Source organism: Rhinolophus sinicus, linkage group LG07 (assembly GCF_036562045.2).
Source record: "Rhinolophus sinicus isolate RSC01 linkage group LG07, ASM3656204v1, whole genome shotgun sequence".
NCBI lineage: Eukaryota > Metazoa > Chordata > Mammalia > Chiroptera > Rhinolophidae > Rhinolophus > Rhinolophus sinicus.
In genome coordinates, this window is record NC_133757.1 from 13056482 (window position 1) to 13069417 (window position 12936).

Below are 12936 nucleotides of genomic sequence, written 5' to 3' on the forward strand. Positions count from 1 at the left end.
TAAGCTTAGAGTCTAATTGTTTTAAATGTCAGTTAAAAAGTCTTTATATGTGTTGTAAATATATTAAGAAATAATGCTAACAATGAATTGTTTTTCTAAGACCCGTATAAAAATTCCTTCCTTTAGGGAAGTGATTATTAAGGAGTGCGCTGGATAATATATATGAGGCTCACCCAGGGGAAATTTTCAAGCTACACATTTGCCTTTACAAATATTCTGATACATTATTTCTTTTTCTTTCCCTGGAATCAATGCTGTAGGGACCTACTGATTGTTGTGTCATATCCTTTTGTGTGTTAAGAATTTTTGTTTTCGACTTATCAGGGAATGAAATGTTTCTAACTAGAATTCTACAAAAATATAAGAAGACATTTTGTTTAAATTACATTATTTATTTTTAGATTATCCCTCATAGTCCTGCATGCATTGTTAGCACAAAAAGTTGAACTTGATTACAACTTCCTTTGAAGAGATAGTAGGTACACAATTGCCACCTGAAAAGTTTCTTCACAGATGGCCCAAGAATTCCAGGCCTTGGTTAACACTGTCAGTAACCTACATAATGTTCAATAGAAAAATTTACCAATAATCCTTTGTTTAATGTAAACAAGGAAGGAGGCAAAACAGAGCATTACAGTAACACTGTTTTACAGGGCCCAGAAATATGATTATCTGTCATGTTTTAACACAGCATGTGTCATAATGACATTCATGTTTTGATTAATTGTACTACCCAAAATATAATTACCATATAATTTGCAGTTTTATCACTTCAATGCAACTTCTGTCAATACCTATAAACTTCCTAATTAAATGGTAATTGTATATTAATGCAATAATTTATGGAAATATGTTACCATGAATTACAAAGGAATTCCATAATTTGTGCCCCGTAAAATTAAGTGTAACAATCTTTACACCAGCAACAGTGTAAGCAAGCTAAGGATTTTGGTCCTTATATACAAATATACATATATATATATACATACATATACACATGTACACACAATAATGTACAATTAAACCAAAAAGCTATGAATCCACTCATAGCTTCCATATTGCACAGACAGATATATCATGAAAACATTACATAGTTATAATGTGAATACTACAATGATAATTGGCTAAGGACGAATTTGAGTTCTATCAAGTAAAGAATGTGGCTCATTACTAAAAATAAAACCAAAGACTATATTGTTAGAAAGTTTATAAACAAATGTGCATACTTATTTATAGCAATGTGAAGGGAGGCTAGAAATTCAGTTTGGAATTTGCTTATGGCAATCAATTGTTAAGACGGTACTTTCTACCCCCACAGTGCATTTTAGTCATTGTTTTGCAAGTATTGAATCACGGAAATATTCAGCTTCCGAAAGACAGTAAGAAAAAGACTAACAATGCAGTACAATGTTTCACTAACAAATCCAACTCACTGTGAGAACTTGTGCTGGCTCTAGGTCTGAACTAAATATGAAAGAAAGAAAGGAGGGAGGGAGGGACAGACAGAAGGAGGGAGGGACCAGGAAGGAAGGAATTTAGAAAAACAAAATATACCTTAAGCTTTAGCTGATTACAAATAAAAGTCATTATAATAACTTAGAAAAATAATTATGTTTTAAGAAGCAGCATAGACACACAAAAAGTTAAAGCTTTTCTGAGCTTGGTTTCATGGATTAGCTGTAAGGTCCCACTGTGAAATCAAAGATAAAATAGTATTTTATTTGGTTTGAGCGGTCACATCATTGCTATTACACCTACTGAAAACTAGGGAAACATTAAGAAATATCTAATATCTCTTAATGCCTTATTTTAACTACACTTACATCAAAGTAGACTACAACTACACTGAAAACTGAAGATGCTGCAGTGTTCCTTACATGGACTGATCAACAAATACAGCAAATTTAATAATCCCATCATTAAAAATCATTTAAAGAAAATCACAAAGTAACTATCGCCCATTTTTGTTCTTCCACTGTTTTGCTTAATAAATTTCTTAGAGCTAAGAAATTTAGTCTTTGCAGAAGTTTAGTCTTTATGTGGTTTTAACAGTGGTAAGCATTCTCGAGCCAAAGATATTCATAATCTTGATATTTTTTCCTAAATAAATAGCAAAATCTAACTATAAAATAAATCAGAAAAACGAATATAACAAAATGAGCAGTAGGTGTAAAACATGCTTCTATGCACATGCCACACACACTGGACATATGCAAGCATGCTACATAAAAGGACTTCTCAGAAGGGACAGCAACAGTTCCTTTCAAGCTACCAATTTGATAGTCTGCTCCCCCAAATATGAGTAAATGGAAAAATAAAGTGCTGCCACTTAACGTTTCGACTAAAAAAAAAAAAAAAAAAAGGAAAGGAAAGCTTAGAAGCAATATATTCGAGTGACAAGCATCACTTACAGGAAGAATAGAGTGGATTAGCAAACTCCATTTTGTAAACCCAGTCCCAGCATGCCGTGTGCAGACCACCCACACGCGTTCCTGCCTACACACCCATTCACACACACACCCAACCTACCCATTCTTTAACATGTAAACGGTACAGACTGGTTGTCTTTTTTTTTTTTTTTAAACTGTCTTTAGAATCATTAAAAACAAAAGACTGAACAAAAATGAACAAGTAATGTAAACATTAAGGAGCCCATTGCCATTTTGATTGCTGACTAGGAGTTAGCAGTCCGTCAGTCCCCCATCAGGACACCATCATGCATTTCAAAAAGAAAATCAAATTATAAAGCAATTTTATGAAACAATTTTCAGGGAGGGAGACAGAGAGGAAAACAAAAGGTTCTCAACCCAATACATGTTAATTAGCGTAAGAAAATACTATTTTAGCAAATACTACCAATGGGGAGCTCGAATTCAACATTGTTGCAAAAATGACACGGTTTAAATATACTGGGACCCATGCGTGAAAACGAATCACTACCATGGCTATGTGCACAAGAGTAAAAGAACAGTTCTTTAAAAATATATATATATATATTATATTAATCAAGAATTTCTTTATCATATTAAATTGTTATTCTTAGAAAAGCTGAAGAGAGTTAATGGCGCTTTACACATTTTTATCTCCGACTATTAACTCATTTGATGGTCCCTGAATTGTATTTTTTCTCAGTTAGTTTTTTTCATATTTTTTGATAAGAATTCTGACCTTAAAAAGTTATAAAATTTGTTTTTTTTGCTACTTATTAATCCAAAAGAATATAAGCATTTGAGTCCCAGAGAATGTCAAAATGCCTTGCTACCTAAAAGGATATTAAAATAACAGAAATATCATCGAAGTCATGACATCAGAAATTTTGCAGCTTGTCACACAGGCATTAGAAACGCTCATTTCCTGAAGTTCCTTTGATTGTATCCTGGATTCAAGGACGTGCAATTTTATATATAAAACCATTATGATGAAGCCAATGAAAACAACATCTTACAACATTTTACTGAAATTGTCCACTCAAGGGGTCCGTAATGGTTCTGTCCAGTTTACAGCAATGCTTCATTTAAAAAGGCTTTTTATCCTCTCTTCACTGGGTGGAACTTTTTCGATGAAATTTACACAATTGTTCTGTTCCCTTAGTTACTTGAAAGATGCCATTTACGGGGTGGAGGAAGCGTGGTATTTCACAAACGCAATTGCCGCCAGCTCCTTACAGAACTCTTCCAACACGATCACACCCTCCAGCAATGTGATGTGGTCAATACTGCTAAGGGAGAAGCAGGCAACACATCAGTTTAAGTTATCAGCAGATTGTCAAGTTTGGTTGGAATTTTTAGGTAAAAGAAAACAAAACTGTGTCATGTACAACACTGACTTACACAGGTCCTTCAGGTTCTAAAGCAAGTAACCGCTTTCTGACTAACAGAAGCTTGGGAGTAAAGTCTTGAATACGCTGGATTCTAACCATAAGGTCTCCAACAACCTGCATCACAGAGACAAAATGAACTCAGTTCCTGATATCGACTATGTAGGGATTTTTGGGATAATATTCCATTTCCTATTACCAAATGAAGACCGTCACCTTTCACTCTAACCATAACTATCGCTGACAAAGGACTAATATCTATTCCTTAAAATATAAATTACATATATCATTTAAGAGAATGAATTTTTTTCTCCACATTTTATAGTAAAATAATTACTTCTAAACAGTCGATATATAATATTTTTCATTATATGACACTAATTACATACGATAGGGAGATGTTAATTGGACAGGTTTATCAATCCTAGAGAATCTAACAAAACTAATAACTCACCCTGACAATTACAGAGAAGAGTGATCTACAGCCAGAAGCAAGGTTCACGTAAGGATCCAAAAGGTACTCGTGTATGTGTGGATGAGGGAAGAGAGAAAGTCTAGATAACACCGAGGTTACTTGTAAATTTACATCATATGGCTATGGAGAGGTAAAAAACAAAAAGACATTGATGTTATTTATATGTATATACCTGAGCACTTAATTTACCATTTCAATTTGTCTTTTCAGGAAAGGAAAATCTACCATCTTATTCCTCCCTCCACATGCTCTTCTATAACGAAAATGCCTGTAACTAAATTAGCTCTCACCATCCTAGTCAAAGAGCATATAACTCAAGTCTAAAACAAAAGCATGCATATAAACACAGAAAAAACCCAAATGCTTACCATAGTCAGAATGTTTGTTTTACACAGGCTTTTTAAATTAATGAAATAGTTCAAGAGGTTATCAAAACCCAACCAAGTGTTGTATGTAATGTTAATTACAAACAACAGAGGACACATTACATGTAAGATCAAAGATAGAAGGGAATGTATTAAATACAGTAGCCTAATTTTAGAAATGACATTCCTCATCTCTTAGATTATTCAACTACTACCAATTTCCAAAAGTGTATACATAGTAAAATGGTGTCATGTACATCACAGAACCTTGTACACAGAATAAAAGTACTCGGGGGCAGACATGACCAGCGTGTGCCTCAAAGTGAAGGAGAAGATTCCCAATGGTGACTGCAGACAGGGGCCATCTCATTCACTGTAGGAACAGTCACTCTCCCAAAATAACGGCACATCTGTGGAGAGCTCCTCGTATGTATGTGCGTTTGTGTGTAGGATCACAACTGTACTTGAATTCTGGTTTTTTATTTTTAGCTTATTTGTTCATCATAGAAAGTAACCTGAAGGTGCTTTACAGAGGATGTAAAAACCAAAGCCGAAGGCACACTATACAAAGGAGTTGTTATTAGTGCGGCAATAACTTTCACCAGAAATTTCTCGCCCCTTCCAGTCTCCTTCCAAGCAGCCAAAGGTAACCGAGTGTCTGAAACAAAACTGACTTCAGCAGGGAGGTGAAGAACCCAGGTGACAGGATGAGTGAGAGACATGGTGCGGCACCGAGAAGGGAGAAGTGATCCCGGAGCAAGTTAACATTCGCCATGGAAGCTGAATGCTTTGCTCTCCTTCAATGAGCAGCTTTTGAACCCTTGATCATAATGAACACCAATTAAGAAGTGAATATTTGGCATTCAGAGGACAACAAAGCTTGAGCACGTGCCAGAAGGTATCAAATATACAAAAACTCAAGTCCTGTGTTGTAAGTTCAATTTAATCTTTCTTACCTACCACTAGATTCATGAACACAGATTTCATGAAAGAAAAACTATGCCTAAGTCACTCTTACTCAAAATCTAGCCATAAGCAGGATAAATGTAAGGAGGTACTATTCCTATCAAAGAGCATAATCTCCTCCTACTTGATAATATTTGCAACAGAATAAAAAGCCTTCTCCAAGACTCAATTCGTAAAAAACAGTGAATTCATATTATACTTTAGGCACAATGGAAACACTTTTGCGGTGCTTAAATGACTCAATCAAAAAGTTTGGCTTTAAACCAAGACATAGTGCCACTTAAACTTTTATTTTCTCTCTATGGTGTTTGTTACTTGATTTTTAATATTTGAACAAGAATCTATGTTTTTGGTTGTTTAAGAAATTTAAGGCTGACATGGATTATTTTCTAATGTTGTGAAACTGAAAATACATTTCAGCTAGATAGAAATTGTGCCACCATACTCTGAAATGGTCTCTACCTCATATTGGTAATAACTTTAACACAAGCTGGCATTTTGGGGGTTGGTTAATAGTAAGTGTTTATATTTATTATTTTGGATCCCTTTATTTTGTACTTTATACAGTATTCACCTGAAATGAAAGCTAACCAGATTTTTCTGATATGTCAGATGGACTCGGCCCAATTTTGACTGAGCTCACACTAAATGTAAGGTCTGAATTTCAAGACAATAAACTTCGACTTAAAAGCATACTGTCACCAGCAAACTGCTTCAACCTTCCTACTAAAGGCCAAATATAACACTCAAAATAATAAGATTTAAGTTAAATCTTTAAAAATCTCAAACACTTGACAGTCTCTGAAATGTCTAATAATAACCTGCATTTAACAGATTTTTTATGTTTTAAAGTATTTTGAATTACTTTTTTCATTTAATTCTTACAAGCAAATTTAAGTAAGAGGTCAGGGCAAGTGAGATCAACTTCATTTTAACAATAAGAAAATGTGACAAGTGGCTAAGTTAGTTGCCCAAGTTCAAACTCTTCACAGGCAGGGTAAGGACAAGAACCTGGCCTCTTACATTTTTCCTGGTGTTCTTTACATTCTACTATGTAGCGTAGCATTTTACTCTTTTTAAAATCCCCACAGTTACAAACAATACTAAACGTTTGCATTATGAAGTATTTTTAAAAAATTAACACTTTGACAACAAAATAGTGTCATGAATACTTGATGTCATAAGTTCTCAATTATAACTGCAGAAATTAGCTACTTTATTAATTATTCATAATCAATATTTAATCCCAGCCTGCTTATCGCGACCCTATCAGGGGCACATACTAAGAAACTACAAAGCAAACATCGTCCTCAGCAAAAACATTTGGAAAAGAAATAAGATTAAACAAAACCAAGCTTGCTCGGAATACCAGAACTCCTGATGATTATCTTTTGAGATCTGACTATATAATGTTCTTACCAAAAAAGGCTTGGAAAATGAAGGGTTTTAAAGACAAAAGGCTATGCTCCACAGCTCACTGTTGTCACATGAACTGAAACTAAGGGTTCCTCACTTGCAGTGTAATGCCAGCAATCTGTTTTGCCTACCATTAGGGTTACAGGAAGAGTGACGGAGACACTGTATGAATGAGGGCTGCACTGTGGAGTGCCTGCTGCTGAAACAACGTGCATTTTAAGCATTTCAGAATATTCCGTCTCCAAGTGTATCCTTTTGTGTCAGCATTCTACAAACTAAGGAAAAAATGCTCGAGTGATAATGATTCCAAGAGGATCTTTCAATCCATTTAGAAACTACTTTTTAAAAGTTAGATTCCATTTTAGTGTTTTTGGGCAAAATGTCTAAAGATCACTGCCGTGATACAGATTGTTAATGTCTCTTGCATGTTAGCTCAATCAGATCCAAACTAAGTGTAGCAAACCAACACACACACAAAAAAACAATAAATGATGGGCCCTGCACCCCAGGAGGTTACACAGCCATGATGTATAGAGCATAATACCTACAGTAGCTGGATTTAAATGCTTTGGTTGTTAAGTATAAAACAAATGAACAAACAACTAAACACCAGAGATACAGCTCATGTTATTAAAAGAGTAAAAGAAAAAAAGATTTCCTCTATCTCTTTACTGATAACTATCAGCAACAGTACTGACTGAAGTCTGCCCTAGTGAAATACTTCTTAAATTATAATTTCTTTATTTGGCTTTCTGGTTATTGAATACAGCCAGCTTACATTGTAAATTTCTTTTATAACCCCCTAGGCTCACATAAATATTTACTCAAAATGCTAAAAGAGAACAAGTACTTTAATATACAATTTTAAATTCATTTCAAATTGGTTAACTCAATTTCTATGTTAAGACAAATATTATGCCAGGGTCTTTTATTTCAAGTGTATATCCCAGTGTGTAAAGCATTTCAGAGCTCCATCATCACTTTGTCAATGAGCGATGGAGGGAGGGAGGGAGGGATGGAGGATAGGAAGGGAGAGATTCTATAATCCCAAATTCCTATCTCCTGACAGGCAGTGAAATGCACACAGCAACATACCAGCTGATGGTAATTTCTGTCCACCCCGCAATAAGTAAATTTACCCTTTTTACTTCACCTCCCCCTATGAAAATAAGTATCATTCACAAGTTCTTTGAAGCAGCAGCTTCATCTAACACTGTCCTGTAATATTAACGAGACCAGTGTGTTCAAGATTAATTTCAAATGACATTTAAGGTCTTCTGAATTGACCTTTACAAGGTTGGCACTATCTGTATCTGTACTAACTGTAATAACTAAAAGGCTCTCTAAGTCAATAAAAGGAAAGCACTCTAATCACCTCCAAAACACGCTAAACATATTAAGTCAATGGCCTACAATGAGAAGTAAAATATTCAATTCTGTAAAAGCTGTCAGACCAAATAAATGCTTTTAACATAACAAATGCATCAAACACCCACCAGTTGTTGGCAAGCAAGCTTTACAAAAAAGTCATCTAGTGGAAAAACCAAAAAAAATAAAATAAAATTACCTTATTGATCTAAATTAAGACTTGAGATGAACCCATAAGGAAAGGTAACAAAATAATATGAAAATTAGTATTTTACAACTTATTACCTGATCAAGAATTCTTCCCATTCTGTCAAATAAAACTTTCAAAAAATGACCTTCAAAGAAAGCTGCTTCTAAATTGCACTTTTCCAATGCTTTTGGAGACCCAGGCCACTCCCATCTTAAGCAGATAGCACAGTAGTCCCGGAACTAGGGGAAAAGCATTCAGATCATTAGAGAAGAACTAATGAAAAACAAATTGAGGTGAAATAAAAATGATTTCCTCAAACAGGCATATAAACATCCATTTGACTGCAGAATGTCTATTATGTGTGAGGTGCCATGGGAGGGGGAAGAAGAGAGAACTCAGATAACACCCTACCTAGAGGAACAAAGTAAGACTGTAACCACCAGTACCAATATATGTTGATTAAAAAAAAGGTGTATTTTCAGTTTATCAAAGTACCACTTTAACCACTGTGCTTATGCTCCTTCCTTTAGAGGAATTTAACCCTTTACTTGTTTGCATTATATATTTAGAGAATATTTAAAAAGCCAAGTAAGCCCTAGCCACATTTTCAAGTCTATTCTCAGATGCTACCTGTAATAGATGAACAGACGCATCTCATCTGAGAAGAAAAGCTCAATTTCCTATGACGCCTTCGCAGTGGGCATGTTGTTCTGCTAGGACAGGTAAAACAGGGCTGCTCAAGGTGTGGGCCACAAAGCGCTACCACCACAATGAGATGGTGCAGAAACTGTGAGCAGGAAGGTAGAACCTGTCGTTGCAACTTAACTGAGTAAATTTTATGTCTGTTGACTCTAATAAGACAATCACGGCTTGTCATTTGGGTTTGCTCTTTTCATTTTTCTAGTAATTCATTTTTATTGTATTTTACAAAAGTGCTGGTGTGTGACAGATCGGAAATAATAAGAAACGGGTCCTTCACTACACAGAGTTTATCACTGGGATAAACAATATGAATTTTTACAAGTACAAGAATATCTCATGTAATAAAAATAAATTTTTAAAGTCTTCCCCGATATGTAATTTATTTGATTTAAATGAAAGAAATTTAGAGCAGTTTTCTTCCATATTCTTTCCCTTTTCAGATTCTCCTTATTTGATAAAGCAGAACTACTCTGATTTGCAAATTACCTCATATTTTGCAAATTACCTGATATTAAAACAAAACATATTCTCACCATGAAGCTCTAACTTCAACTTTTAAAAGAAAAACATATTTAAAATGATAAAGAAAAGCCACCTTCTTCAATATATTGTGAGTTTTCAACTATTTGGCTTTCAGTAGACAATTATCTTTATGAAACCACTTCCCAATACTTAGAAAAGCATTTTCGCATTAATTCTGAAATTCTGACCTGGAAAGTAATAGTTAAATTTTTTTCTGTCCTTTTCATTTGTTTTCTAATATTTCTGAAATAACCACAACTGCATTTGTAATCAGAAAATGGAAATGAAACTTTACAGAAAGAATAAAAGCAATTTAAAAATCCAGTTGGTACTACTGAGACTCTTACTGCCTTTTATTGTTACACGAGGAGTACATTACTCTAATTGTTCATGTGATAATGTGGACTTGAATCCAGGCTTGAAGTATTATGCATTAACTCTAGGCATATGCAAATTAATTATATATAATAGCACACATAAATCCAAAGGATTTAGATGAAAACCAAATATACATTTTTCTGATTTGAGACATTTCAAAATTTGGAATTCTGTAAAATGCAAAATGCTATCGAGAGAAAAGACTGAGAGAAGGCCATTTAATCTAACAACTAAGAGGAGAGTTTTGAGAAAGTAGTTCCAGTGAGACAGAAAGCTAGAATGCAGGGGACAAAGGAGTGAGTGAGAGAGTGATGGAAGAGACAGCTCTGGGGGAAGAGCAGTGGTGGACAGGAAAGGATAAGAGCGGGGCACTGGGAGAGGCGTGGTGGTAGGCAGAAGCGGTTCAAGATCATGTTTTGGATCAGTAGGAGACAGGATGTGGAGCACAAAAAGGGAAGAAAGGGTGGGGGAGGGAGGGAGAGCCAGGGGAGCATAAAGAAGTCATGAGATAAAGGCACAGTCAGGGAAATGCACAGCAAGGTCACTTGTAGAAAGTTACAGTAGCAAGACTGGAGTTCACATCTTGCAGGGAAAGGCAAACCTTTGGAGAAATGACAAGGCATCTGTGTGCATTATTAGATTTCATTTCAAAAAATTAGTTACTGGACTTACCTGCCTATGAGCATCTCGGAGGTAGGTGTCATATCCAGTGCCCTCAACATGGTAGGATGATTTGGCTTCATCCGGTACGAGACAGAGAAAACTTAAATGAAAAAAGCCGCGGTCAGTAACATAAATACTCTCACAATTCAATATCTTTATATGTATTAATATATCTAGTGATATCTCCAGTTTAATCAAGTATTAATACAAGTGGAAACTTAAAAAATAAAATTATATGTTAAGTACTTATCTTAAATCAGGCTTACAATTCACTTATTAAATACACTTTCATTATTTTAAAGGGTTTATTAAAAAATTACTCATTCCACTTAAAGTAGAAGTAAGCCTAAAATGACTTTTCTTTTTACATTACAGCACAATAACAGATTGCCATATCTGTTAATCTCAGGAAACTCGCTTTTAAGTAATTGAATTTAAGATTTTATGTGCCTGAATTTTGCATCTTGAGCCTTATGGAATTTTCTCTAAAGCCATCTGCCTGGACTAGGCATATCAATAACAGCATTGCAAACAAAGGAAGAAAAAGAAGGAATTTCACTTTAAAAAAAAAAAAAGTCACCTAAGAAAAAACAGTAAAAACAAACTAACAAAAGGAATAACCTTATGCTTAGCATATACAACCAGTACATGTCTAATAAGTACAATTTATCAAACTGGAAATTCTCCATGTTGCTCCAATTGGGAATTACTTTAAATTATTTATATGTAAAAAAGTAGGGTGGCTTTAACCCCTGTTACTTGTTTTTATTTCTTTATTAAGTAGAGCCTTTCCCTTTTGCTATTGATTGCTGCCCCTAGGCTCTTACTACATAAGCATGACAAAAGCTGACATAATCTTTAGATTAAATAGAGGAAGATTGATTTCATCATATATCTCTGTGACAATCTAAGAGCAGAGCTATTATATATAGGTTATAAACACAAGCAAAGAGATGTAAGTCAAATTTATATAGCAACTCACCTATTTACAATTTTATGGACTTCAGTTTTCCCATCATTTTTGGGGTGGTCTGGAGTAGTGGGAGGTGAAGAACTAAGCCACTCTTGGTTTGACAAAGTGTTATCTGGTGCAATGTCAGTAAATAATGGATCTTCTTCCAGATCTCTAGGTTTAATAATGTACAAAAAAACATTTTATTATATTTTCTAAACAATTTATTATATATGTTCTTAGAAATAATTTTGTTCTTACATAATTTTATTAATAAAAAAAGTATTTATATTCATAGAGAAGTTAACATTTTATATTAACATCTAACCCAAGAATATAGTGATTTTGTTGGGTTTGATGAATAGATAATACCACTGTAATTTAAAGGGACAGTAATATCAAGACATCTAAATTTTATTTTTAAAAGCTTTTAAACTTAAGAGATTATTTATATAAGGGAGAGAAATCAGAGAGAAAATTATGATTCTATATACAATGCTAAACTCACAGAGTCGGACAGAAACTTACACTGCTCCTGCTATCAATCCATTCTCCACCACATCTTTATCTTCTGGGCACACAGGTTTATATTCTGTGTAATTTCTTTCTTCAAGATTTCTTAGGACCAAGTTGTAAAGAATGTGCTCATTGGGTTTTTGTAAAAGGTGTTCAAACATCCTTAATGTCATGATGCTTATCTGAAACCAAAAATGATAAAGGCTAACTGAAAAGTATCTTTAAATAAATTATTCTTCTTACCATCCTGGAAGTCATGCTTTCAATTTTTAGAGGCACATAACAGAGGTTGATATTCAAAACATCACAAGTATACTAAAATAAATTTCAGCCAAATTCTAAGTCATCCCATAGCTTACCTCATCAGATATGTGATCACAATGTTCAATTAGCCTATGTCTTAAAGGGTGTCTGCTAATTTCTGCCAGAGTTTCTGGTTCTCGCTGTTCTCCGAGGATAAAAAACACCATTTCTTGAAGCAGAACGTCAGAGGTTACTTGCCGAACAATGCGATGAAGCAGAGCAGTTGATGTCAGAATGCCCATCTCAGAACTGGCGTAACAAACAGGTAATCAGTGGACAAAAATAACATGAACACAATGATTT

At 34.4% G+C, this 12936-nt stretch overlaps 1 protein-coding gene across 2 annotated transcripts in view; it reads right to left on the reverse strand.

Annotated features, from left to right (window-relative positions):
- Positions 1–789: 789 nt before the first annotated feature.
- The window catches only part of FHIP2A (FHF complex subunit HOOK interacting protein 2A), a 30664-nt gene continuing 18517 nt past the window's right edge, over positions 790–12936 (reverse strand). Inside the window, exons 9-16 of one of the 2 annotated variants that reach the window (XM_074339014.1) lie at positions 12690–12882; positions 12343–12512; positions 11845–11988; positions 10872–10962; positions 8693–8836; positions 4272–4412; positions 3831–3934; positions 790–3715 (exon numbers count right to left, since the gene is read on the reverse strand). In XM_074339014.1, the coding sequence (XP_074195115.1) occupies positions 3610–3715; positions 3831–3934; positions 4272–4412; positions 8693–8836; positions 10872–10962; positions 11845–11988; positions 12343–12512; positions 12690–12882 (1093 nt within the window). In that variant the 3' untranslated portion in view covers positions 790–3609. Of the gene's footprint in view, positions 3719–3830; positions 3935–4271; positions 4413–8692; positions 8837–10871; positions 10963–11844; positions 11989–12342; positions 12513–12689; positions 12883–12936 lie in introns of both variants that reach the window. The other variant, XM_074339013.1, reaches the window with a different exon arrangement.